Consider the following 27946-nt stretch of genomic DNA (forward strand, 5'->3'; position numbering starts at 1 on the left):
ACCAGTTGCTACTAATTTGGAGGTTTCTACCAGCCCCTCAGTTTCAATAATTCACTGTAAGGAGTCACAGAACTCAAGAACATACTATTCTTGGAGCTTCCAATGTGGCTCAACAGGATCAGTGGCATCTTGGGAGTACTGAGACACAGGTTGGAGCCACCGCCTGGCACAGTGGGTTAAGGGTCCCATATTGCTGCAGCTACAGCTACAACTACAACTACAGCTGGGATCTGATTCCTGGACTGGGAACAGTATATGCCGCGGAGCGGCCAAAAAAACAACAAAAACATTCTATTCTTATCATTACACTTTAATGACAGCAAAAGTATACGAATCAAACCGGACAAATGGGAAGATGAGACATGGGAAAAGGTCTGGGAGGATCCCACGTGCAAAGCTTCTATTCCCTCCCCATCGAGACAGAACACCTCACCTCCTGGCATATGGCACACTGATGCGTAACTTGCACAGAGCATTGCCAAACTGGGAAGCTCACGTGCATGAAGTTGAACCCAATCTCCAGCTTCCTTCCCCTCTTCTCCCCTTAGGTAGGGCTGATATCACTTGGATCAAAGTCCTCTAGCCAAATAGTTGATCTGTCTGATCTGGCCAGCTCCCATTACGAACCATCTCCTCAGCATAAATGGTCAGGACCCACTATGAGTAACAAACATTCCTACCACTCCAAGGGTGTCTTTTGAAACTTAAAACACAGATACACAGTGTTTTCAGTGGCTATGACAACTATACGTTTTCTTTTTCCTTCAAACTCTTTTTCCCCGTAACATTTTTTCCAGGAATTGCTCCGTTTAGTTTTCTTTCACTCTTGAGACTGTAACATTCTTGTTAAATCGAATCACTTACGGTGCTTGGCGCACAACGGATTGTGACTGAACTTGAAAAGCAAATTCAGTTAAATTCAAGAAAGAATGTGATAGCCTATAAAAAGTCTCTGTAGTGTGCGCACGACGGCCACGTGCCAACACCCTTACATCATGCTCAGGCGGCTGTTAAGGAAAAGCATGGTCTCCAGCAAAATCCCAACACCTACGCGAACAGCGGTGGTAGCTGTCTCGGCCATTGTGCTCAAACCTCTGCGCAAGCGCAGAGGCGGCGCGGGCGCCTCGGCTCAGGCACTGCCTTGGACAGACCCGAGGGTCTCGGCGACAGGGGCCGGAAGTGACATAAGCCCCGCCTTTCCGCGTCCCTTGCGGCGGGCGTCAGGCCCGGTCAGCGGAGTCTGCTCTAAGGTTTTGCGGCCAACGGGTACTTCGCAGTTCTCCCGCCGCAGCCGCCGCTGGTCCGTGGGGAGAAGATGGTGGGCCGGAACAGCGCTATTGCCGCCGGCGTGTGCGGGGCCCTTTTCATCGGGTACTGCATTTACTTCGACCGCAAGAGACGAAGTGACCCCAACTTCAAGAACAGGCTGCGAGAACGTGAGTGGCTGCCCTGTCCCCGGGGCCTGCGGCCTCCCTCCGCCTCCCTTGGACCCTGGCGTGGCCCAACCCTCCTGCACCCTCGCCGGGCCGCCTGGGCGCGTCGGGTCGCCGCGTGCTGGGCAGCCGCGTGGTGCGGCCCGGCCTAGGACCGCGGGCAAACGAGCCAGAAGGTGATGGCGCTGTCTGCGTCCTCCCAGGGCTGCCCCCGGCTCCTCGCTGTACGATTCCCTCCATTTTGGAGGGACGATTTTTCCCATTTCGTTTTCCCCACTTTCTCTGTGTAAGTGCAAACGCGATTGTATAATATAGCGTGGAGGTTGGGGCTCGTTTTGCCATTTATTTTTATAAACCTTTATTTCTCCCTCGAAAGTATTTTTTTGCATTTTGCGAATTCGTGGCTTGAGACGAAATCCGCATAGCTAGAACAGTATTGTTCTCAACGATAAGATTGCATTCTTAAACCCTCTTGGTAGCTTCGCTCTAAAGGCTTCCAAGATATGAGTGAATGCTACAGAAATTGCAGGGGAGTCCAAAGGCCTGCGCTTCTCACGTGGCTCAGTCCTATTTCATACCTGCGACATGTTTTAAGAGGTTTGCTGGATGGAAACCTTGTCACCAAAACCTTTATGGTCTTTAACTTCTGGGGTATACTCGTTTGCAACAATAGAAGAGCACATTTGTTGCAATAAGAAATACTTTGTTCGTTTTTGTTGTTGCCTTTTAGCGCCGTACTGGTAGCATATGGAAGCTCCCAGGCTAAGCGTTGAATTGGAGCTACGGCTGCCATCCTACGCCTCGGCAACGTGGGATCCGAGCCGCGTCTGCGACCTACACCGCAGCTAAGGGCAACTCCGGGTCCTTAACCCACTGAGCGAGGCCAGGAATCGAACCCCATCCTCATGAATATTAGTCGGATTCGTTTCTGCTGCGCCACAATGGCAACTCCCAAGAAATACATTTTTAACTAGGTTGCTCATTCAAAATATTTTCTGAAATTATGATTAAGTTATTGAAGCCCAGAAAGTGTAAAGATGTGATTATCCTATTTAAGTGATAGCAATTAAGCTATAGTAAGTCATTTCACGAATTATAGAGTGTCACGTGGCTAGTGACTACCGTACTGGAAAGTACTGATCTTACACCATTTACAATGTATCTGATTTTAGCTCCCTTTGTGTCTCAGGAAGAAAGCGGCATAGAGGTATGGCTAGGTAGACTAATGGAAATAATGCTGTTGTGGATTCAGACACTGAGTTTCCAGGCCCAGGTTAGTCACAAATTAGCAGTGTGATCTTGGGCTGAGTCTTAATTTTCTTAGTTTGCAAAGTCAGGTAATGTCTCCAGTTGGTTTTGTGAAGATTAAGATGTTTTAGGTTCCCACCACCATTCCTGACGTAAGAGAGGCCCTATAAATGCTGGCTGTATGTGTACTTATTAGAACTTAGATCGTTTTCCTGTACCTTCAAGGATTAGGTGGGGGTGGCTTGGATGTAGAGCTCTTTGAAGAATGGAAACACTGCAATCCTGCTGTTGACAATTTTGAGAAAACTGATTTTTGATTGAAGAAATCATTTCTAAAATTGAGAAATCTTATTTTCAGGGATTATGTTCTATCGTCTTCAACCCATCAGTTTTTCTTCTAGGTTTGACAGTAGCCTAATGATTTAAGTGGTCAGGCTTGAATTAGTAGCTGAGTAACCTTGGGCAACCGGCTCCAAGCTTTAATTGTAGTTTAGTACTGTACCTGGTACATGGTAATTGATGAATGCTAAAGGTTGTTTATGAATATAATTTTTTTTTATATTTCCTTTAGCAAATAAAACTTACGAGTATTTTGCAATCTGCTTAAAGGTTTTTGTATGATTGATATTTAGGAACTTGAGGGTGTTTTGTATTTGTGGAATGAAATTCATTTGAGTTTAGTTAACTTTGAGGGTTTTCCTTTTTTCTTTTGGTCGCACCTGTAGCATGTGGAAATTCTCTAGCCAGGGATCGAACTTGCATCCCAAGAGAATTCCTAATTTTGGGTTTTTCCTGCCTAAATTCTAATAGAATACTTACATGTGTAATAAAAATGCCATGTTTTTTTCTTTTTACCTGATTTTTAAAAAATTTTTATTTTAAGGAAAAGGGACTTAAGTTGTTTAAAAAAGGTTTGAGGTTAGATTTGGTATTCTAGTTTATTCAGATTTTTCACCTTTCATTAGTAACAGCAAATTAGCAGGACTCCCCCAGCATAATTTGTATCTAAATAATAGCTAACAAATGAAAATTAACCTACAAGTTATAGTGCCAACTACAGATGTTTTTCATGATACAGCACTGTATTACATGATTAATTGTGTTAAAATATAGTGAGTAATCTTAAGTGCTTTCAGAATCATTTAGATTTGGGACTTTTTGTAAGCCTGTGTTTCATGTGTATTTTTTGACTTGTTAGGTTGTTTTAACTTGTTAGGTTTAAGGGTAGCACTGGGACTGATACCTAGTAAATGCTAAGTTGATTTGCTGATATGAATGTATAACTCCTTGGTTTTTCAGTCTATCGTCATCTGTCCATTTATCACAGAGATAACTATTTGAAACTGTCTCTGAAAATAAGTTAACATAACAAGTTAATTGTTTTATGAAAGTAAAGCCAGATTTTTAATCTTACTGCTATAGATTTCAAGTAGCTAAGAGATCTTTAAAAATTTGGCAACTGCATCAAATATATTCTGCAACAATCACATGTTCTCCACTCCCATTTAAAAAACACTAAGAATGGAAACTAAGTTTCACCTGGGTTTATGATCATTTTTGTCATTTTCCATAAATTCTGGCTTAGCAAATTATATTTCTCTATTTTGCAAACTTGCCATTTTTATTTCTGAGGTGCCATTCATTTTGATGGGAATGTCTTCACTTCTCTACAGTGTGTAGAGGCAGCATAGAGCACTGTTGGAGTACACGTGCTCTGAGGTACCACTGCCACTCCACCATTCACTAGTTGTGACCTTGGTGATAATAGTACCTGTCCTAGTGTTACTGTGAGGATAAAATAAGCTAATTAACAACATTTCAAATGTGGTGCAAGTGCTTACCCTTAACATCCAGGTGTTTCTTGTCTCCTTGACCAGTTCCTCTGTTAGTCTTCCACTTCTCTTCCAGTCTTGGTACTCTCCCCGCACTGGCCTGTACCCTGGTATTTAGTAATTAGTATAGTCTAGTATTCATTATTTTCTGCCTAAAGAGGGCTTAACAAAACTTTTTTTTTTAATGGCCTTACCTGTGGCATGTGGAGGTTCCTGGGCCGGGGATCAACACCGGATCCTTTAACCTACGGCACCAGGCTGAGAGGCTGGGGATCGAACCCTCGCCTGCCCACATGGGGAACTCCTAAAATTCTTAATTTTTAATTTTTTAAATTTATTTGTTTGGCCTGCACCTGTGGTATGTGAAAGTTCCTGGGTCATAAATTGAACCACAGTGCCACAGCAACGGCCAGAACTGCTGTATTGACACAGCTCCTCAACCTGCTGCGCCACAAGGGAACTCCATAAAACCCTTAATTAAGCATAATAAGAGTAGAATGTTACATATTCTGTTGCCCAGTGATGAACACCTAGGAAAGGTATGAGGGAAAAATAGTCTTCAGATTGATACGTAAAATCAGCTTTAACCTGTATTTTTCTGTTGCGATTGCTAAGACTTTTTTAAGTCTTGGGGTTGTGGCACTTTATGTAATCTGAGGGCTAGAGTTGGCTAAAGATACTGGTCTGATTAAATTCAGTTTGTAAGGGTAGATAAGAGAAGTTTCCCTAAAATAACCATCTGTCTGCATTTAGGCAAACAGGTCACTGCCTCTTGAGTCAGTCATTGAAGTTTGGATTTATAGAATACTTTAAGGTTTTAAGAGAATGTTTGCCTGTTTTTGGCTTTTATTTCTCATGTATAAATTTAAATATGCCTTATCTTTTGAGAGTTAAGGCAATTATTTTCTGAGGATCACCCAGGTAATAATAAATTTACTTTTCTTAGCTATGCTACACTGATATTCTCCGTGTCGTTGGTAGTTTTTAGTGACTAATGAAACTAACTTCTTAGACATAACGGAACTCCTTGGCTGAGGAGGAGTTGGTGTTGAACTATCTCAATACCAAATGCTTCTATGGCCGCGATATCAACCAGGCTCTTAAAAGATGCTTTACATTGACTCATTTAATCCTCATGTTAACTCTATGAAGCAGATATTGTTCTTAAACCAGTTTTACATATGGAGAAAGAGGCTCAGGTTAACTGTAACTTGCCAAGGGTCACACTGGGGACACAGTCCAGGAAGAGGTGGGTATACCAGAGTCTGCGTTTCCTCTCCCTCTGCTGGCACCCTTCACACCAGCATACAGTTAAACAGCAACTTAGAATACCATTGACAGCTGATTTCGTGTTGAGGGTTGGCTAAGCAACATCGCTGACTCCTAAGATTTGTAGAAGTGCATTCATAATCAAAAACAAAACAACTAGAACCATAGGCAGAGGGTTCTTAACTAGCCAGCAGTAGTTGATTTAAGAATTAGGCATTGCGGGAGTTCCCGTCGTGGCGCAGTGGTTAACGAATTCGACTAGGAACCATGAGGTCGCAGGTTCGGTCCCTGCCCTTGCTCAGTGGGTTAACGATCCGGCGTTGCCATGAGCTGTGGTGTAGGTTGCAGACGCGGCTCGGATCCCGCGTTGCTGTGGCTCTGGCGTAGGCCGGTGGCTACAGCTCCGATTCAACCCCTAGCCTGGGAACCTCCATATGCTGTGGAAGCGGCCCAAGAGATAGCAACAACAACCAAAAAGACAAAAAAAAAAAAAAAAAAAAAATTAGGCATTGCATTTCTGAGTGCTACTTGCTCCTTATTTTTCCCAAATGTGGAAATACTATGCGCTTTTTTTTTTTTTTTTTTTTTTTTTTTAAGAAAACTTTCTCAAATCTGATTTCTGGCTCCGCCTCCCCCCACCCCATTTAAGCATGCCAGATAGTTTTCAAAATTCAGCAGAGAGAATCTGTTAATAAAACAACAGTGGCTTGATTCTTCCCTTGTGGTGTTTCATGTCCTGTGTAGGTTGGAGGTAGAGGCGGAGAGGGTTACTGTGCTTATGGAAATTTCTCAGGAGACCCAGCTCTTTTTTTTTTTTTTTTTTTTTTTTTTTTGTCTTTTTGCTATTTCTTTGGGCCGCTCCCTCGGCATATGGAGGTTCCCAGGCTAGGGGTCTAATCGGAGCTGTAGCTGCCAGCCTACGCCAGAGCCACGGCAACGCCGGATCGTTAACCCACTGAGCAAGGCCAGGGACCGAACCTGCGACCTCATGGTTCCTAGTCGGATTCGTTAACCACTGCGCCACGACGGGAACTCCTTTTTTTTTTTTTTTTTGAGGAGACCCAGCTCTTAAAACTGCTGATCCTGGTGCCCCAGAGGGAAGGAAAAGGCTCCTGCACAGAAATGTCCTGTTGCTCACAGCTCATTGACCAGAACTATTTTTATGACCCTGACAAATCACAAGGAGACAGAAGAAAGCCTAAGTCAGACGTATTTTGCAGATAGAATGCATGACTGTCAGCAATTAGACTTCTTTTGATTCCCATTTTAATAGTGATAAAACAAAATATTCCTTTTCTTGCAGGAAGAAAGAAACAAAAGCTTGCTAAGGAGAGAGCTGGACTTTCCAAGGTAATAACTCAATCTGGCTTTGTTTGTTTGTTTAGATCATGTTACACAGTTTAGAGAAACAATTTTATTAAATTCCATTTTAAATCCTTTTTTTTTTTTTTTTTTTTTTTTTTTTGAGAAAGCTGATGTCAGACATTGGACTTTTTGTTTCAAAATGCAATTTGAGGCATAGTTGTTAACTGTATTCAGCTGCAGATTATCCATTCCTTGGTTATTTCCCCCTTGATGGCCATCACAACAGACAGTCTACTATATGAATAGGATTTAAGGGGTGGTAAGATAGGCTCTGGTAGACATTTATGCCAAATGATTGAAATTTTCCCTCCAACCTTTCCTTCTTTTTTTTTGGCTGCACCCACAACGTATGGAAGTTCCCAAGCTAGGGATAGAATTTGAGCCAAAGCTGCAACCTGTGCCTTGACTCGCTATACAACAGTGGGAACTCTCCAAGTTTTCTTTAAAAGAGCTACTTGTTATTCATTTTGAAAAGTTACATAAGATTATTCACACCCACTGATCCAGAATCCCAACACCTGACTGATTTTTACCTTGTAATATGTAAATGTAGCCATAAATCTTTTTATTCATTTTTTTTCTTTTCATAGATCCTATGTTCATGATTATTTTTAATGACTACCTAGGTTTCTCTACTTGATTTAAAAATGTTATGTGACGTGTAAGTAAATTAAGTAAGTAAATGTCAGTCATTGTGCACATAGCTTCTCTTTTTTATTGAAACTAATTCCATTATCTGGATTCCCAGGACTTGGACCTATTGGATCAGTAGTGATTCTTTTTAAAGAAAATTGAGGCAATGAAAAGTGAAATTAATAAATGTTACAGTTGAATAATCAACACAGACATAATAGTGAGGTGAAACGGGAAGACAACCACTTTGTTTTCTTATTATGTCCAAACTACCTTTCTGAAATATGTAATATGTCCCTTATGTTTTCAGTACCCTTTTCTCTCTAAAGACATAAGAAAACGGATGTATTAGAGGCAGACGCTCAGAGAAATTGAAGGTCTGGTTCCAGACCACTGCAGTAAAGGGACTTTCTCAATAAAGTGAATCATGTGAATTTTTTTGTTTCCTGGTGCATATAAAATTTTTGTTTACACTGTACTCTATTAAGTGTGCATAGCATTGTCTAAAAAATGAATATAAATTAATTAAAAAGTAATAATACTCAAGAACCAAAAGCTTCCATTAATAGAAGCCTAGGTAAAAAGACTTTTTAGGAGTTCCCATCATGGCGCAGCAGAGATGAATCCGACTAGGAACCATGAGGTTGTGGGTTCTGTCCCTGGCCTCACTCATTAAGGATCCAGTGCTGCAGTGAACTGTGGTGTAGGTCACAGATGCGGCTTGAATCTGGCATTGCTGTGGCTCTGATTCCACCCCTAGCCTGGGAACCTCCATGTGCTGTGGGTGCAGCCCTAAAAAGACCCCCCCAAGAGAAAGACTTTTTAAAAACTTGGTTCACATTTTTTAAAAATAAAGGAGTTCCTGCCGTGGTTCAGCAGGATCAGTTGTGTGTTGGAAGTGCTGGGACGTAGGTTCGATCCCTGGCCTGGGAACTGCATATGCTTCAGAGCAGCCAAAGAAAAAAAAGTAAATTTTTAAAAAAGATAGTGCATATAGCTGAAGGCTATATCTGGTAAAGTGTAAAAAGCTGTTTGTAGTAGCAAAAATTAGAAGCAGCTCAAAATGCCCAACAAATAGACAATGATTATACAGTCACATATTCACTGATGGTCGTGTTCTATTGCTGTCTAAAAATAGCTAATCTTGGAGCTCCTGTGTGGCTCAGCAGGTTAAAGATCCCAGTGTTGTCATTGCAGTGGCAATGGGTTCAATCCCAACCTGGGAACTTCCACATGGCACAGGCACAGCAAAAGAAGAAAATAAGTAAAAAATAAAAATAGCTAATCTTATAGTTGTATTAAGATCTGTACAAAACAGTATTGGATGAGGGGAACAAATTGAATATAGTTATAAAAAAAATTATAATAATGGCCATCAAAAGTAGTGTTAATTATAAGGTGCTTATCTTATGATAAAGATTTTTGTACTCTTCAGTTTTTACTTTTAAGTTTAATTTACAGCTTTCTAAAAACCGTTGAAATACCAATTTGATAAGTGTTTTTCTTGCATTTATTTGAATATAGATACTAAACTAATTCTTGTGAGTGTTGAAGAGTAATTAAATTGCTTTTTTTGGTTAGTTTTTAAATTTTTTGTGGCATGATTTTTTTCGGTATATTGGTTGTTATCTCTGGCATAACTTCAGTATCAGTTACTAAATAATCTATTACCAAACAGTTACCTGATCTTAAAGATGCTGAGGCTGTTCAGAAATTCTTCCTCGAAGAAATTCAGCTTGGCGAAGAGTTACTAGCTCAAGGTAATGAATAATCATTAAGAGACTAGGAAACTAGCTTAAATTTTTCACACTCATAAAAACTTATGGTGTTATTAAGGGCTTCTTTTGTGTATATGGCTCTTTTTTTTTTTTTTTAAAGATATTCTAAATATTTCTAGATGAGTTTTTAGGCATTTAATAATATGAGATAATGAGTAATCTAGATAAATGAGATTAATTTTTAAGTAGATTAGAGAATAAGGTCATAGTGTTATAAGTCCCAGAGAAGGTTAATTTACTTGATCAAGATCACACAGTGAGTTCATAGTAGTGATTTCAAAACCAGTGCTCTAAATCTGATCTGGAGTTTAAGCTGTCCTTTATATATTCCATCAATAGGATTAAGTTCTTGTTAATATATTACTATTATGAAATTTAAATGATCAAAAAATTTAAATTGGAAATGACTGTTTCACAATATAAGAAAAATAGTTTAATAAAGGGCAATAGTAAAGCACTTAAATCCTCTTAAAAGATCATTTGAGAGACTATAATGATAGTATCAATTTCTCTCCTAGTCCCTAAAATACAAACAATTAAGATGATTTTACGTATCAGAACATAGCGCTCTTCTAATTATTCTATGTTGGGATTATTATGGGGATGGAATACTGTGGCCATCTGCCTGTTTGACCTGAGCTGTTAGATCCAGGTTGTAAACAACAGTTACTCATGGCGTTGAAGTGAGTTGGGGAGGATGAGGAAGTATTACTCTTTTTCCCAAGCTTATGTTCCATGCTTCAGCCCAACACACCCAGAGGATTACTTAACTCAGCTGCCAGGCTGCCTTTCTTCTGGTGATGTCTGCCAACCAGACCCCAGGTAGAGGACTCGGGTGGTTAGGCTTAGGAGAAGCTCAGTATCAAAGTGAGCCAGGAGAAAGCATAAGCATGTAAGTGGTGAACCTCATTGCTTAGCAAGGTCTTCTTCATCCAAAGAGCTTCTATGAACATATTCTGTTAACTGAGGATATGTGAATGGATCAAAGCTGCAAGTGCCAGGAGGGGAAATGATTTCACTTAGGCTGAGTTGTTGTAGTTGTTCTGTCTGTTTAGAAGTTTTAGGCAGTTGTCTCAGGATCCCTTGTTCTATACATACCTTTTTGGTAGCAGCTCTATTCACATTAAATAATCAGAATTAATATTCTCAGACAACAATGTGACCTCCTCTGTGGCCTGTAAATTCAGTGGCCATGTGGCATCTTAATTTCCAAGTCAGTGGAGCCATTGCATCCCGTGATGGAAATCCTGTCCCCTATGGTAGACCAAAATCTTTTATATTTTCCATTTTTAATGCTTCTTGGTAGAGTCGTGCTTTCTTCAATTTTAATACTTTTAATCATGAGATTTTTCTGAAGTGAAAATGTTATGTTGAATTTTGGACAAAGGCAAGAGTTTTTATAGTTACCTTGTGTTTTGTTTTTAATTGAACTATAGTTGATTTACAATATTGTGCCAATTTGAGTTGTGTGTTATTCTTACATAAATCTTCCAGGTGAATATGAGAAGGGTGTAGACCATCTGACAAATGCCATTGCTGTGTGTGGACAGCCACAGCAGTTACTGCAAGTGTTACAGCAAACTCTTCCACCACCAGTGTTCCAGATGCTTCTGACTAAGCTCCCAACAATTAGTCAGGTAAAGATTTAAAGTGCTATGAAATAAGTGAATAGAATCTGAAAGTTAAGTTTTTAGGACATTGGCATTTTAAAAGGACCTTAGTGGACATGATGACATCTTGAAACTCTCCTCCATGAAATGAAGAGTACTGGAGATATCAGCCCAAATAGAGAAACATCTAGGAGTTCCCTGGTAGCCTGTTGGTTAAGGGTTCAGCATTGTCACTTTTGGGGCTTGGGTTCAATCCCTGGCCAGATGAGGGGGGCATAAAATTTAGTGATTGTGCCCAAGAGGTTGATCAGGAAGTGTGTCTCTTAGTTTTAAATCTCAGGCCTTAGTAGTCAAATCCCAAAATTCAGGCCACTCCAAGCTACTCTGTAGAAGCCAGCTTTCTGCCTACTGCTCTTGTGAGACCCATCAGTTCAGTGGACGGAGGAGCCAACATGGCATAGCTTGGAAGGCAGATCATACCGGCCTGTGGGTTCACTCTGCCTCACTTGTCCAAAGGCCCCAGGGTGTCTTCCTATGCTGAGGTACTTTGGCTTTGGAGCTATTTGACTGCATACCCATTTCTGTAAGAGATTAAACATAAATTAAGAGTTAATTAAAATGTTTTTTAATGTTTTATTTAGAGTTTTAGGGCTGCATCTGTGACATGGAAGTTGCCAGTCTAAGCTGCAGCCTACACCAGAGCCACGGCAATGCCAGATCCCCGAGCTGTGTCTGTGACCTACACCACAGCTCACAGCAACACCAGAATCCTTAACCTACTGAGTGTGGCCAGGGTTCAAACCCTCATCCTCATGGGTACTAGTTGGGGTTCATGACTGCTGAGCCACAATGGGAACTCTTGCCCTTTTTTGGCTACCCTGCAGCATCTGGAGTTCTTGGGCCAGGGATCAGATCTAAGCTGCAGTTTTGACCTATGCCAGATCCTTAACCCCCTGTGTCAGGCCAGGGATCAAACCTGGGTCCCAGCAGAACAGTGACACCGCTGATCCTGTTGTGCTGTGCTGGGAACTCCAATTTTCTGCTTTTTAGAAAAGTGGCCATAACACAGTGCTTTTGGAAAACTGACCTGAGAATGATGTCTCTTGAAATATGGATGAGTTCAGAATGAAGCTTGAAGAATAAATAGAAGGATCACTAAAGCACCAATCCATAGTCTTAGTTCATGTGGGAGTGAAAAGAGATTTTAAATTCTCTTTGGTTTCAGTTATAAAAATTGATTAACATTGACTTGAGGGAGTTCCCGTCGTGGCGCAGTGCTTAACAAATCCGACTAGGAACCATGAGGTTGCGGGTTCGGTCCCTGCCCTTGCTCAGTGGGTTAACGATCCGGCGTTGCCGTCAGCTGTGGTGTAGGTTGCAGACGCGGCTCGGATCCTGCGTTGCTGTGGCTCTGGCGTAGGCTGGCAGCTACAGCTCCGATTCAACCCCTAGCCTGGGAACCTCCATATGCCGCGGGAGCGGCCCAAGAAATAGCAACAACAACAACAAAAGACAAAAAGACAAAAGACAAAAAAAAAAAAAAAAAAAAAATTGAATTTTGTGGTGGGACTGATTATATATGTATGAACATTATTTTCTTAGATGAAAAAACAATGTATGAAGTCTTAAAGGCTGAAATCTCAGTATGGGTAATTTCAGCAGGATTTAATACAAAGAGCATTTTATGTTGAACTTAGAATCCTGATTAAATGTGCATAATACTTTTTAAAATTAAAATTTTTTCTCTTTCAGAGAATTGTAAGTGCTCAGAGCTTGGCTGAAGATGATGTGGAGTGAGAAACAAATGTCAACATAATTAAAAATATTTTTAAATCTTAACTTGGAAGATGAGCAGCTCTGGGGGAGTAAGGGCAAATAATGCTTGTTATGGACTGTCCTACACTGAAATCTACCAAAGTTAATTTTTACTTTGTGTAGATCTGTTTGTCTGTTTTATTTATTTTTCCCAGTGAAAAGTGTATTTTGATAGAGAGCCTTTCCCTTTTATAAATACACTATGAGTTACTGAAACATGGATTTTGTTTATTCCTGAGATATGCATTTAAAATGTATATGGAACATTACACTGCTTACATTAAAAATGCCTAGTCCTGGAGTTCCCTTGTAGTGTAGCAGGTTAAGGATCCAGCGTTGTCACTGCAACATTGTCACTGCAGTGGCTTGGGTTGCTGCCATAAATGGGTTTGATCCCTGGCTTGGGAACTTCCACATGCCACGGGTTCAGATTAAAAAACCCAATGTTCAGCTTTGAAAGAGAGACCATAAGTGGTGTAGAAAGCTGAAGAATGAACTTATTTTTTAAAAAGGTCCAATACACTTTTGCTGCACATCAGAAAATTGGATGAAAACTTGATTGTTTATCAAAACTGAGCATTAAAGTCTTTGAGAGATTATTTATTTTCATTTAATCTCTTAAATGTGTGATAGGCTGCTGTGATGTAACAACTTCACCCCTCCATATGTATTAGCTTTTAAATACTTTGTTCAATCAGTGGGCTTAATGTATTCAGATGTTTTCCTGCCTGTGTTTTAGATGTGTGTATCAGCAGCCGGCAGCTAGGTCTGTGTACCCCTTCAGCCCTTCACCTACCTGGTGAGCTTTGCCGTTAGTCTGCCTACTGCCTGCCTCATACATGAAATGAGGGGATTGGTCTGCTGATTGAGCTTCTAATTCCTTTGCTTCTGTTCAACACTTCAGATCAAATCCCATTTTTGGGGGAGACATACTTGTTTGGGCAGCCAGCCCTTGCATTTTTTTTTATATACTCTTGAATTTTGCATGCCTGCCTGGCTTAGTATTTCTGAATTGATTTTTTTTCCTTCTTTTTATGGTATAACTTATGTTGATTTTCACTGAAATCATGGTTCTGTCACTACTTTTGTAAATTAATCTGAAACTTAACCTTCAAGGTAACTGGGATGATATGCTTGTAAAAGGATTTGTTTGCCTTTGCTTTTATATTAAGTGTACCTCCTTAATCCCTTTCCAGTATGATTTATCTTGTTGTGAGAATAAGGTATAACCTTGTGGCTAAAGACTTGCAAAGAGTAAAGATAGTGGGACCTTCTATTCTCAAAACAGTGAAATACTATCTGCAGCCACAGATTCACTATCAGACTTGAGAATAAAGATTCTTGGTACTTAGTGGTAACATTTGAAGTGAGCTGCATTTCTAATTGTACAGATTGCCTTTATTCTGTCTAAAAGCCTGTGGAGAGACCCTCAGGATTTTTTAGATATACTGGGTGTTTTGTTTTTCTTTGAAACATTTCTTAACCACAGGGGTTTTGTGGTGGTTGTGATATGGTGGGAAAAATTTGGAGCTTGGTTCTATTTTCTGTCTTTGCATAGCTACACAACCTTGGGCAAATCCACATTACTTCTCTGCTCTTATTCCCACTATTCTCATCTATAAAATTAGATTATCAGACTAGGTCACTCATACATTTAAGGACTCTTCTTCAGGTTTGTGATCCTGAACCCTTAAACTGCTTTTTTTTAGTGACAACCCCACATGCTTTTTGAGGGGTGGGGTGGGTGACCAGTACAAACGTGTTGGGGCAGAGAGCTTGGCAAGAGAGGAAGGGAGCCAGACAAACTAAGGGCCAGCTGGAGGAGTATGAGGTGTCAACTTAGGAGGGAATGAAGACTGTGTGTTCTTACAAACTGTAGTGCAGCCCACTCTGAGTATCACTTAGCTTTCTGAGAAATAATCAGCTTTGCTTTAATGCTTATTGAAGAGGTAGTGATGTCCTTACTTCAGAGCTGATTGTGCCAAGTATGCTTTATTTAAATAACAGCTTCGCTGCTTTAAAATTAGGTACCACTTTTGAAAGCTAGCTGTGTTGTGTTAAGACAACCAGCACCAAAAATGTTTTCCCCATATTCCCCTCAGACACGTAATTGCTGAACACTAACGTTTTGCACAGTGATGGAACCAGGTAGTAGTGGGGCTGTTGCCCAAATGCTGCTCAACCCAAGATCTGCGTAGAGTGATAATAGCTGGATGTTCCTGTGTAGTAATGGTGTGCACTTAAATCTTTGGAAACGAAATGTTTGTGCACATTGGCATGCTTCCTTGGACGTAGATCTGTTGTTTGGTTACATGATATGAAAGAGCATTTAGGAAGTTCCCTAGGTGGCTCAGTGGTTAACGAACCTAACTAGGATCCATGAGGGTGCGGGTACGAAAGAAAAACCATTTAAAACCTGGGTGTATCGGTGCTGTTCTGTTGACAGATGATAGAACTTAGGTTCACATCGAACTTAAAGGTCAAGAGTGTAAAACCTGGGACAGTGTGTGTATGGGCAGTCAGTAACCACTTGTCCTCTTACTCCTCAGTAAGTTTAATAGCTTATCATCATGCCTGCCTTGCTCATCTTGTTGAATCAACCTATGGAGCAGAGTGTGTGTTAATGAAATGTCACTGCAGAAGAGGTTTTTTGAGAAAAATTAGTATATCATGCAGATGTAATGAAAAATGCAGTTTTATTATTGCTTGCGCCTCAGCTGTTTAAGTGATATTAAAGGGCTTGGAGAAAATTTTGGCTTGGTGTATATTTGCAGAAGTGAATACTGCTGAGTTGGATGACTCCAAAGTAGAGGTCCTGTTTCTCAGTTAATGTCCCTTTGAGAATGTCGACAGCTATGTAGCTTCTCCCCAGTAACATGCACATTTGCCTTTCATTTCAGGGGGTTCACAGATCCCAGCTTAAAACTCCTGCTTTAATGTCAGCAGGTGAGGATTCTCTGTAGTCATGTTTTTCCAACTTCAGATGTATCAGAACCACCTGAAAGCCCCGTTAAAGCACATTGCTGGGCAGCAAGTCTGGGCCAGGAACATGAGTCAGTCAGCATTTCTAGCAAGTTCCCAGGTTTTGGTGGTGTTGCTGCTCGGGCCATGAATGTGACACATGGTGACGCTCAGTGGAAAATGTGAGCAGGGAATCCTCATTAGAGAACACCAACTGTGTGAAGGTCACACACGATGTACTATAGCACTCTGAAAATGAAATGCGCTTGAAAAGCCTGCTGACTGTAGTTGGATATGGTTATTTAGCAGCCCCTGGTACTCTTGATGATGATCTGAGGCATGAAGACCATTACCAGACTTTATGTTTGAGAGGCCAGGTCATTTAAACTGTATTTTAGGACTCCCCCCACCCCACTCCCAGAAAGTAGCCTGTTAAGTTCCCTGGTGGCTCAATGGGGGTTAAAGTTGTAGCATTGTCACTACTGTGACTCAGGTGCTCAGTGCTGTGACTGCTGTGGCATGGGTTTGATTCCTGGCCCAAGAACTTCCATGTGCTGCAGCGTGGCCAAAAAAAAGAAGATAGCCCCCTTAACTAGATGGGTCAGTTAAGCAGAAGTTACATTCCCTAACCATTTTAGTTGTGAGTTTTTACATTTTTTTTTTTTTTTTTTTTGTCTTTTTGCTGTTTCTTGGGCCACTCCCGCGGTATATGGAGGTTCCCAGGCTAGGGGTCCAATCGGAGCTATAGCCACTGGCCTATGCCAGAGCCACAGCAACGCAGGATCCGAGCCGCGTCTGCAACCTACACCACAGCTCACGGCAACGCCGGATCCTTAACCCACTGAGCAAGGGCAGGGATTGAACCCGCAACCTCATGGTTCCTAGTTGGATTCGTTAACCACTGCGCCACGACGGGAACTCCCTGAGTTTTTACATTTTTTATTCCATGTTTGTGTCATCTGGTGAATCAACTGGGTTTTTTCCCTTTTTAGATTCAAGTTTTGGGGAACATAATTTTTAGAATATACAATTATATATTTAAATCACATCATTTTGGAGGCACTAAATTCTTTATTTTTTTAATTTTTTTTTTTTTTTTTTTTGTCTTTTTGCTATTTCTTTGGGCCGCTCCCGCGGCATATGGAGGTTCCCAGGCTAGGGGTCGAATCGGAGCTGTAGCCACTGGCCTACGCCAGAGCCACAGCAACGTGGGATCCGAGCCGTGTCTGCAACCTACACCCCAGCTCACGGCAACGCCGGATCGTTAACCCACTGAGCAAGGGCAGGGACCGAACTCGCAACCTCATGGTTCCTAGTCGGATTCGTTAACCACTGCGCCACGACGGGAACTCCCTCATTTTGGAGGCACTAAATTCTTAATGTCCAATAATACTGATAAGGGAGTCAGGTACCTTGACATAACACTGACAGAGAAGCTAGAGGAGGGAAGTGGTGGGGTGGGGGATGTGGGGAGGAGAGGCTATGATTGAACTGGAGCTTGATCTGGAAAAGGTAGTGGTGCCTGGGTTTCAGCACTTCCTGCATCTGTGCCAGCGTGTGAGCTGTATGTTGAGAGAGAACAAGTAGATCCCACCGGAGCCTCACAGAGATCCCAAATCCAGGGAGCCCTGCCTTCTGTTTGTTGGTAAGAAAGGAGACAGACTGAACTGAGCTGGCCTTTGAGTTTTGTTCCCTGATTCTTTGAAGTTCTAAAACCAGGAACCTGTCTTAGTGTACCCAGAGTAACGCATAAGACTAGTTCCCAGAGAGACCAAACACTCAGTGACCTCTGGACAGTGTTCACAGGAAGAGGACAACTTTGTGGTTGTCAGCAGAGACTGGTTTTTTTATAGACCAATCTTTTTCAATGCCCCATTCCTGTAGAGCACTGCAGCGGTTTTCGAAAGCATCCTTTGCAGTTCCCTGCATTAATTAGGACACCCATATAGAAATCTAACTTGAATTTGCTTAAGAAGTAGTGGCATGTGTTAGCTCCTCAGTAAAATCTTTAAGATTAGAACCAGAGTCTCCACACGAGGACAGCTTCTGTCCCTGCTTCTCACTCTCCTTGTCTCACACACACTTAAGGAAGAGGCTGGAGCTCTGGGCGGGCACTGGCCACCCAGGCACGTGTGATGACAGTCACAAGTCCTGAGCTCTAGACTATACTGTAAACCCACTGACTCCGTACAGTGTAAGGAGCCCTTGCTGCCTGCTAAGTGGAAGGTTCAGAAATTGTCCACCTGTCTTGGCTTTATTGAGATACGATTTACAAATAAAAATTGTATGTATTTAAGATGTGCAGTGTGATGCCTGATGTATGTAGGCATTGTGCAATAATTACCATCAAGCTAGTTAACATATCCATCACCTCACAGTTTCCTTTCATGTGTTTAAGTTTTTTGTTTTATTTTGTTTTTAGATTACACATGTAAGTGAGATCAAGCAGTATTTGTCTGTCTGGCTTTTTTCTGCAACGAGTTCACCCATGTTGTTGGAAATGGCAGAATTGCCTATTCTCAGTTCTTGCGAATAGTGCTGTAAGGCACGTGAGGGTGCAGATGCCTTTTTAGGAGAGCAATTTCATTTCCTTCAGATACAAACCTAGAAGTGGGTTACTTGGTGACGTAGTACTGTTTTACATTTTTTGAGACCTCTCCATACGGTTTGCCATAGTGACTGCACTAGTTTCCCACCAGTGGTGCACAAGGGTTCCCCTTTCTCCATCTCCTTGAAAACAGCCATCTCTTGTCTTGATGATGGCCATTCTAACGGGTGTGGCCTTGAGTCACATTTCCCAAATGACTAGTGACGGAGAGTACCTTTTTCATATACTTGGTCATTTGGATGTCTTTGGAAAAATGTCTATTTAAGTAAACCCTTTGCCCATTTTATTATTAGTATTATTTTGCTATTGAGTTGAATGAATTCCATATATTGGGGGGATATTAACCCCTTTTCAGATAAATAGTTTGCAAATATTTTCTCCCATTGCCTTGGTCGCCTTTTCGCTTTGTTGATAGTTTCCTTTACTGTGCAGGAGCTTTTTAGCTGGATGTAGTCCCATTTGTTTTGCTGCCTAAACATTTGGTGTCGGAGTTCCCGTCGTGGTGCAGTGGTTAACGAATCTGACTAGGAACCACGAGGTTGCGGGTTCGATCCCTGCCCTTGCTCAGTGGGTTAATGATCCGGCATTGCCGTGAGCTGTGGTGTAGGTCGCAGACGCGGCTCGGATCCTGCGTTGCTGTAGCTCTGGCGTAGACTGGTGGCTACGGCTCCAATTAGACCCCTAGCCTGGGAATCTCCATATGCCACGAGAGCAGCCCAAGAAAAGACAAAAAAAAAAAACACTTGGTGTCAAATAGAAAAAATCATCAAGTCTGATACTGAGTCCTATTTGCTTCCAGGAGTTTTGTAGTTTCAGCTCCACAATTAAGTCTCATCCATTTTGAATTGATTTTTGCATATAGTACTAGGTAAGAATCCAATTTCATTCCTTGACATGTAGACATCCAGTTTTCCTAACACCAATTATTGAAGAGTCAGGATTTGAATTTCTTTAAGAAGGGGACCTCGTAGTTCCCGTTGTGCCTCAGCGGTAATGAACCTGAACAGCATTTGTGAGGATATGGGTTCGATCCCTGACCCTGCTCAGTGGGTTAAGGATCCGCGGTTGCTGTGAACTGCGGTGTACATCACCCCTGAGGCTTGGATCCTGTGGTGCTGTGGCTATGGTATAGGCCAGCAGCAACAGCTCTGACTCAACCCCTAGCCTGGGAACCTCATATGCTGCAGGTGTGTCCCTATAAAAAACAAAAAGAGGAGTTCCCATTGTGGCTCAGCGGTAACGAACCTGACTAGTAACCTGGATGCGGGTTTGACACCTGACCTCACTCAGTGGGTTAAGGATCTGGCCTTGCCATGAGCTGTGCTGGTTGCAGACTTAGCTCAGATCTGGCTTAGATCTTGGCTGTGGCTGTGGTGTAGGTCGGCAGCACTGATTTGACCCCTGGCCTGGGAACTTCCATATGCTGCAGTGTGGCCCTTAAAAAAGTTTTTTTAAAAAAAGAAGGGGACCTGACACACTATTTGGCTGCCTTACCTATTTGATAGGATAAAGGAGTTAGGACTGCTTTTTGTTTTATTTTAAACAATGGGGAGTACTTTTCACCACAGATGAGAGATGATGAACAAAGCGGCCACTCTATAAGGCAAACTGCACATAGAATGGATGCTCATTTCTCCCCCTCGCTCCTTTTTTTTGGTCTCTTTAGGGCCACACCCACAGCATATGGCAGTTCTGCCGGCCTACACCACAGCCACAATGATGTCAGATCCGAGCCTCTTCTGCCACCCACACCGAAGGTCATGGCAACACTGCATCTTTAACCCACTGAGCAAGACCAAGGATCGAAACCTCATTCTTACGGATACTAGTCTGGTCCATTAATGCTAAATCACAACGGGAACTCCCTCTATGCTCATTTCTTAAGAAGCAGTCAGGACCAGGGGTTGGAGAGCAGGTCACCTCGGGGCTGGAATCAAGCTGGGTGAGATCCAGAGGCTGTGGGGAGTGGAGAGTGAACCTCTGCTAGAACTTGCTACTCTAGAGAGTGTTTCCAGAGTCTCCACTCTTCCTGGGTGGTTTCCTCATCTCTGGCCTCAGTGGCACCTGTATTTGATGACCCCTCCTGAGCCCAGGTGGGTAAGGCTCACTGCTTGTTGGCATCATGTGGGCATCCATAGGCACCTCAGGTGACGTGTCAGAGTTGAATTCATTCCCCTGAACCTGCTGCTTCTGCACTGTCCTCTGCCTGGCTGTTACCTACTCACCTCAATTCCCTCAGTGAGGAGCCTCACCCCCATCCCTCATTCTTACTCTAATCCATTCACTAGGTCATTTATAGAGTTATGGCCTGGCCACATCCCCTCAGCCATTCTGCTGCCCAAGCACTTACTCTGAAGCATTTTGTCCCTTGTGTAGCATCCAAGGCCCTTATAATCCTGACTAATGAACTCTAACATCCTTCAGATGACCTCCTCCCCTCCCAGACACACAAACAAGCTCTGGTCAAACCAAACCAACTTCCCCCATAAGTGCCTTCCTCATCCTGTCTATTGGCTCAGGGCCTTTGCACATGCTATGTGCCCTATGCTATGGGCCAAGAATCTCTAGGTGGATGAAACTGTCCAGGTCCCCTCTGGTTTTACCATCAGATTGGGAGAGAAGAGTGAAGCCTTCCTAGGTACAGGGTTAGGTGCCATTTATTGGAGATTCTGTGGAACCCTGGGATATTGTAGCCATGGCACTTAGCCAGTTTACCATAATTTCTTGGTAACTTGTCCTTCTTTCCCACTAGACTATTCCTAAAGACGTGTCTTATTGGTCCTTAGATTTCCCAGCATAAAGCATCATTAAATGCTTAGTAAATATTTAATACATTGGCGTTCCTGTTGTGGCTCAGTGGTTAACAAATCCAAATAGGAACCATGAGGTTGTGGGTTCAATCCCTGGCCTCGCTTAGTGGGTTGAGGATCCAGCATTGCCGTGAGCTGTGGTGTAGGTCGCAGATGTGGCTCGGATCTGGTGATGCTGTGGCTCTGGTGTAGGCCGGTGGCCACAGCTCTGACTGGACCCCTGGCCTGGGAACCTCCATATGCCTCAGGAGTGGTCCTAGAAAAGGCAAAAAGACAAAAATAATAATAATACATTAATGAAAATTAAAATGGACAGAAGTAGGTTGGGAATTTTTTGCAATGAAATTCATATAAAAGATTCTTTGACATTACACAGGCAAGGTAGGTGGGAGAAAAAAGTATGTGACTGTGAGGAGTGATGAGGTCTATTTTAAAAGCTGCCAAGTCCCTGAGTTAGAAATACACAGGGTTTGAGAATAGAAAGGAACATACTGGTTTGATTTTCCTCATATTTCTTGACAGGCTCCTGGCTTAACAAAAAGCAAACAAAACAAAACAAAAAAAACCCCAAAACAGTTTTAAAAGCAAATCTGGCAGCCATTGAAGTAGCATTTATAAGATTAAAAAAGCAGCTTAGAGTCATTCTAAACCATTCATCCTGTTGTTGAAATGTTGTCAAATGGCAAATTATGTGTAGTTACCATTTAAATCTGCTATTCTGTGGATAGTCCATACTCTGCCCAACTGCTTTGAAAGGACAGGATTGTTTTCCAGTTTGTCACCTTGCCCTTGAGCAAGAAGAACCTTTACGCAGTCCAGTCATCAAGGTTGCATCTCGCGTAGAGAACTTCGAAGACTTGGAATCTTTCACAGATGACTCATTTTGAAATTTACATCATATTTAGGAAAAGAGGCCAGCTGAAACGAACATGCCCACACTAAATACTTGGTGGTGAAAGACAAGACTTTGCAAATATTCTTTAACTTTCTAGGTATTGTACTAGACATTCAACAAGCTCAATGTATTTTATTGAGCTTTTTTTTTTTTTTTTTTTTTTTGCTTTTTTTAGGGCCACACAGGCAGCATATGGAAGTTCCCAGGCTAGGGGTCCAATCAGAGCTACAGCTGCTCTCCACAGCCACAGCCACAGAGGATTCTGAGCTGCATCTGCAACCTACACCACAGCTCACGGCAACTCCGGATCCTTAACCCACTGAGCGAGGCCAGGGATCACACCCACAACTTCATGGTTCCTAGTTGAATTCATTTCCACTGTGCCACGACGGGAACTCTAGCCAGTGCAATTTAAACAGTATTACTAATTGTAATATAGGAGTGACTAGTCTAGGTCGTAGATATTCTGGTTTGTCTTGTCTGATCTTAGGTGATTTAATTTCTTGGATACTTTATTACTTAGAAATGCTTTCTCAGCCTTGGGTCCTCATCAGTAAAATGGAGAAAAAGTGGAATGATGTATTGCAGTCATTTGCTTTCTTCCCTGATAGACCAGAAATTTTCTCACTTTTTTTAGATCCTGAATATCTCCTCTGGCTTGTCAATAGGCAGATGGTAAATAGTTAACTGAATTGAAATCAAGGAGAATAGACTTGTTAATTGGACCTGAATTAAAATATTCTAGCACCTCACAAAATTAGAGATGACTTTCTTTTCTGGGCTGGACCTTGCACTCTTTCTTTTAATTAAAGAGAGACAAGTTTCAGAAGTCGGCCAGAATGTTTTTACTACCCCTTTGTTTTTTTGGGGGGGTTATTTGTTTGCTTTTTAGGGCCACACCTGTGGTGTACTAGAGCGAATAGAGGTTCCTAAGCTAGGGGTTGAATCAGAGTGGAGCTGCAGCTGCTGGCTTACACAACCACAGCAATGCCAGATCCAAGCTGCGTCTGTGCCATAGCTTGCAGCAATGTGGGATCCTTAACCCCCTGAGCAAGGCCAGGCATCGAACCTACATCCTCAGATCCTAGTCGGGTTAGTAACCTGCTGAGCCACGATGGGAACTCTCTTTACTACCTCTTTGTTTTATCAAAGACAATGCCAAGACAAATGCAGATATTTCTGTTAATGCTTTTGGACCTCAGCTAAACCTGAGATTTCTTCCTAATGCTGTTGGACCCAGGGATTCCTCGATTTTGAGAGCAGACATAGGTGTTTATCTGAGGCTCACACCAAACTGTCATGGAGTAGAGGGAGGTTGGGCTAGGGAGGGGTCTCACACTTGATTTCCTTGTGGAGAAACTGATGGCCTGTAATCCTTTCATTTCATTTGGGCCTCGGACGGGGAGTATTTCTCTTGATTTTCAGTAGAAATGCAAAAGGGCCAGTCAGCATGCTTTCTAAATAAAGATGGACTTTGGACTGGAAATTTGCAGTCCAAATTACATGTGGATTTTCTTGGTCCACATGTAACTTCTCTCCTGCAGAAGGACATGCAGATCTTGGTGTATTTGCTTTAGAAAAACAGACACTATTAATATTCTACCTGTTCCCTACAAAAAAAAAAAAAAAAAAAAAAAAAGAATCATTCCATGCAATGCCTCCAGGTGACAGGGTTAACTCAGGCTGCATGGGAAGCTGGGAAGCTGGAAGCACTGGGTCATCTTGGGGCGGGGTGGGGCTGTCACTCAGTTCCATTGATTCCCTCCTCATCTGGGCTGCCCCACAGGCTGGTCAGCCCAGACAACACATCTTCCTTTAGGATACGCCTAGTATCTTGTCTTCTCTGTGCATCTCACCTTCATATGTCCTCAGAGAGGTTCTGGAGTGGTCTGTACAGAGAGTCACACACAAAGACACCTCAGAGGCCAGTGACCTCATCCACGGTGGCCCTGAGCTTGGCCAGATCCATGCTGCTTGGGCTGGAAAGGCTGGTTTTCATTCAACACGTTTGGCCATTCAGTCCTTCTGTTAGGAAGATGCTTAAAACTCATGAGTTCTTTTTCAGGGCTGAAGGCATGCTTCAGCGGCGATCCCTTTAAGAGATATTTAGAATGTCCTGCATTCCTAAGACTGCTTCAGAGAAATAACAGCTGAAAGTAAATGATAGCTTCTGTTAGAATTCTAGAATTCTAGCCTGATCTTAAGTCTTTTGATGCCAATTTTAAGAATCACCAGGAATGGGAGTTCCCATTCCTGGCTCAGCAGTTAATGAACCCGACTAGTATCCATGAAGACTCAAGTTCGATCCCTGGCCTTACTCGGTGGGTTAAGGATCTGGCGTTCCCATGAGCTATGGTGTAGGTTGCAGACGTGGCTTGGATCCCGAGTTGCTGTGGCTCTGGCATAGGCCGGCGGCTACAGCTCCAATTAAACCTCTAGCCTGGGAACCTCCATATGCCTCGGGTGTGGCCCTCAAAAGACAAAAAAAAAAAAAAAAAAAATCACCAGGAATCAAGTGTTCCCTTATTTTAGTTTATCTTATGCTCTCTTTATTTTTTTATTTTTTTGTCTTTTTGCCATTTCTTGGGCCGCTCCCGCGGCATATGGAGGTTCCCAGGCTAGGGGTCTAATCGGAACTGTAGCTGCCAGCCTACGCCAGAGCCACAGCAACGCAGGATCCGAGCCGCATCTGTAACCTACACCACAGCTCACGGCAACGCCGGATCCTTAACCCACTGAGCAAGGGCAGGGACCGAACCTGCAACCTCATGGTTCCTAGTCGGATTTGTTAACCACTGCGCCACGACGGGAACTCCCTTTTATGCTCTCTTTAAATACTGTGCTGTAACATAAAAGACATAGCCCTGCATCTGTGTAATGTTTTTACGGCTCTAGATGTTTTATCATTGACTTAAAGCCCTGAGGGAGGTAGGATGGGACTGTGAAGGGAGTTGTTCGGAATCACTGAATTAGTGGTTAAAATGAATTCAGGCTCATCTTCCTGGTTTGTACCCACCGACCCATCTTAACCCCAGGTCATGCTACATCATGATACTTCAAAGACAATAAAGTAATAAATATCCTATCTTAATAGGATGCACATTTAGAAACTTGCTTGGTGGTTTCCTCTGGTAGGAGGTAAGCTTTAGGACAGCAGCACCTTTCGACAATTTTTTCTTTGCTGTATCCCGGTTTCTGGCACAAGATGGGCACTTCAATAAAAGCTAAATGAATGAATTAATTAAAAAGACATAAGGGGAATTCCCACTGTGGCACAGGAGGTTAAGAATTCGACTGCAGGAGTTCCCATTGTGGTTCAATGGAAACAAATCTGACTAATATCCATGAGGACACAGGTTTGATCCCTGGCCTTGCTCAGTGGGTTAAGGATACAGCTTTGCTGTGAGCTGTGGTGTAGGTCACAGATGTGACTTGGACTGGGCGTTGCTATGGCTGTGGCGTAGGCCAGTGGCTACAGCCTTGATTTGACCCATTAGCCTGGGACCCTCCATATATCATGGGTGTGGCCCTAAAAAGACAAAAAAAAAAAAAAAAATCTGACTGTAGTGGCTCCTTTTCCTGCAGAGGTGCAGATTGGATCCCCAGACCTGCCCAGGGGGTTAGAGGATTGAGCGTTGGGAGTTCCTGTTGTGACTCATGGGAAATCTGCCTGGTATCCTTGAGGATTTGGGTTCGATCCCTGGCCTTGCTCAGTGGGTTAAGGCTCTGGTGTTGCTGTGAGCTGTGGTGTAGATCCCAGCTTGGATTCCCCCATTGCTGTGGCTGTGGCGTAGGTCGGCGGCTGCCACTCGGATTAGACCCCTAGCCTGGGAGCCCCCAAGTGCCACAGGGGCAGCCCTAAAAAGCAACAACAACAACAAAAGGATCCAGCATTGCTGTTGCCCAACAATCAACAATGCAGGTCTCAGCTGAAGCTTGGATTCAATCCCTGGCCCGGGAATTCCATATGCTTGTGGGTGCAGACATTAAAAAAAAGACATAGGTTCCACACACACACAAATTTATGGAGTTTGACAGAAAAGGATGTTATTAGTAAAACCTGTCAGACTGCCCCATCTAAAAAAAAAGACATAGGTTCCTAGGTATTAGCCCACATGCAATGCTTTTCATAGCAAAGGTTACATCTCACTTATACTTTACTCTTTTCTCTTAACTATCACCTCCGAAAGCAAACATAAATTAACTTCTTCCTCAGAGTGACTTAGGATATGTGATAAAAATGATTCCAGGCAATATCAAAGCTAGCTCTATGCTGAGAAGAATCCTATCATAAATAACACTTAACTCTGACTTGTTTAAAATAGTTTATCATTAAATTTTTTTTTTTTTTTTTTTTTTTTTTTTTAGTTTAGTCCATGCTGAAAAGCATTTGACAGATACCCTGCAGTTAAAAGAATAAACTCTCAAGTCCAGAAAGAGCATCTCTCCCAACCAGCTGTCGCAGGGGTCTGGGTTGGTTCAATTATAGATACACAGAGCGACTGCGCTGACTTGCTACCCCGGAGGCGCACGAGTTTTTCAAGGATAGATCTGTCAACCACAAACTGCCATTTCAGACAGCTGCTGGTCATTTTCGTGCTGCGCTGGTGTCACCAGGGAACAAAAGCAGTGGCAGATGAGCTACGTCTATACGCATGCCTCCTCTGAAGATGATTTAACGCCGCCAGCTGGTCCACAGGGCAGTTGGGTCTCCGATGCATAGGGCTCAAGGCAGCTGAGTTAGTGGGCACTGGACCAGGCAAATAGCAGCAAAGTATGCGTCCAGTGGTACCTTCAAATATATCAGCAAAGCACGTGGTCAGTAGTACTTTTACAAAAACATCTTCTTGCTTTCTCCCAACACCTATCGAGTTCTGCATGGCCATTGGCCAAGTGCGCATGATTCTGACGCTCACCGTTCACCTACCGAGGAGAGGACGCCAGCCTTAGCAACTCAGAGGGTAGACGGAGAGGACCACCGTCTCCTCTAATTCCATGCCGGGCAGGGGGTGGGGTGGGGGTGGGTGCGCATTGGACACGTGATAGACACGTGATAGGACGCATTCTGAGCAGAGGGCTGCGTGGTGCTGAACGATGTTCCAGGGCTGAGCTGTGCTGGTCCGGCGGCAGCCGGGGAAGAATGCCAGCACTTGAGAGCCGAAGCCAAGGCGAGCTCTGGCGCCCTCTGGCGGCGGCGGCTCGAATGCCCGGCCAGCGCCCTGTCCCTGGGTGCCACGAGCTAGCCTGAGACCTGGAACACACCTCCCTGGAGCCTCCAGGCCCTGGTGTCCCCTTGCACGGAAATGTGATTCTGTAACGTATAGCGATCACTAATAGCAAAACGAAAATGCTAGGACATTTGGGGGAAAAAATGTTCATCCTGGAAAATGTACTGGGATGACATTTTGTCATGTCTTGTTTCAGGTTCACATAAATTAAAATTGTATATGGGAACATCCCAAATGAGAGAACGTAATTCAGAGAAATAGTTGGAAGGACTGCTGACTTGTTGAAGAAGAGGCATGATTCCAAGCTGATCTTCAGAGTGCTTCAAAGCAACACATGGATCTTTTACACTAAAGGCAAAGAAGAAAATGAAGCAGAGGGTTTTTTTAACTCCATAACCTCCTAATTCTGTATAATCACTGTGCCAAAAACAAACATGGGGAGCTCCTGTTGTGGCTCAGCA

The 27946-nt window shown here is 42.8% G+C and overlaps 1 protein-coding gene and 1 non-coding gene across 2 annotated transcripts; both read left to right on the forward strand.

Moving 5' to 3' along the window:
• Positions 1-1193: 1193 nt before the first annotated feature.
• TOMM20 (translocase of outer mitochondrial membrane 20) lies at positions 1194-15733 on the forward strand. Its single transcript, XM_001926935.7, has 5 exons — positions 1194-1436; positions 7086-7132; positions 9459-9540; positions 11053-11195; positions 12921-15733. The coding sequence occupies exons 1-5, from the start codon at positions 1316-1318 to the stop codon at positions 12963-12965; spliced, it is 438 nt and encodes a 145-aa protein (XP_001926970.1). The 5' UTR covers positions 1194-1315; the 3' UTR covers positions 12966-15733.
• LOC146396798 (small nucleolar RNA SNORA14) lies at positions 1888-2022 on the forward strand. Its single transcript, XR_014828612.1, has one exon. It is a non-coding gene; the product is annotated as a small nucleolar RNA SNORA14 (small nucleolar RNA).
• Positions 15734-27946: the final 12213 nt, after the last annotated feature.

The sequence above is a fragment of the Sus scrofa genome, chromosome 14, assembly GCF_054392235.1.
Source record: "Sus scrofa isolate SSC_HxYL_T2T_F1_AM1 chromosome 14, Sscrofa_HxYL_maternal_Yorkshire_Landrace_v2.0, whole genome shotgun sequence".
NCBI lineage: Eukaryota > Metazoa > Chordata > Mammalia > Artiodactyla > Suidae > Sus > Sus scrofa.

Excerpts from the sequence above, each read along its gene's own strand:
- TOMM20 (XM_001926935.7), top strand. The coding sequence starts at position 1,316 with ATGGTGGGCCGGAACAGCGCTATTGCCGCCGGCGTGTGCGGGGCCCTT. Across the intron at positions 9,541-11,052 it reads CGAAGAGTTACTAGCTCAAG|GTGAATATGAGAAGGGTGTA; the intron begins GTAATGAATAAT and ends TAAATCTTCCAG. Across the intron at positions 11,196-12,920 it reads AGCTCCCAACAATTAGTCAG|AGAATTGTAAGTGCTCAGAG; the intron begins GTAAAGATTTAA and ends TTTCTCTTTCAG.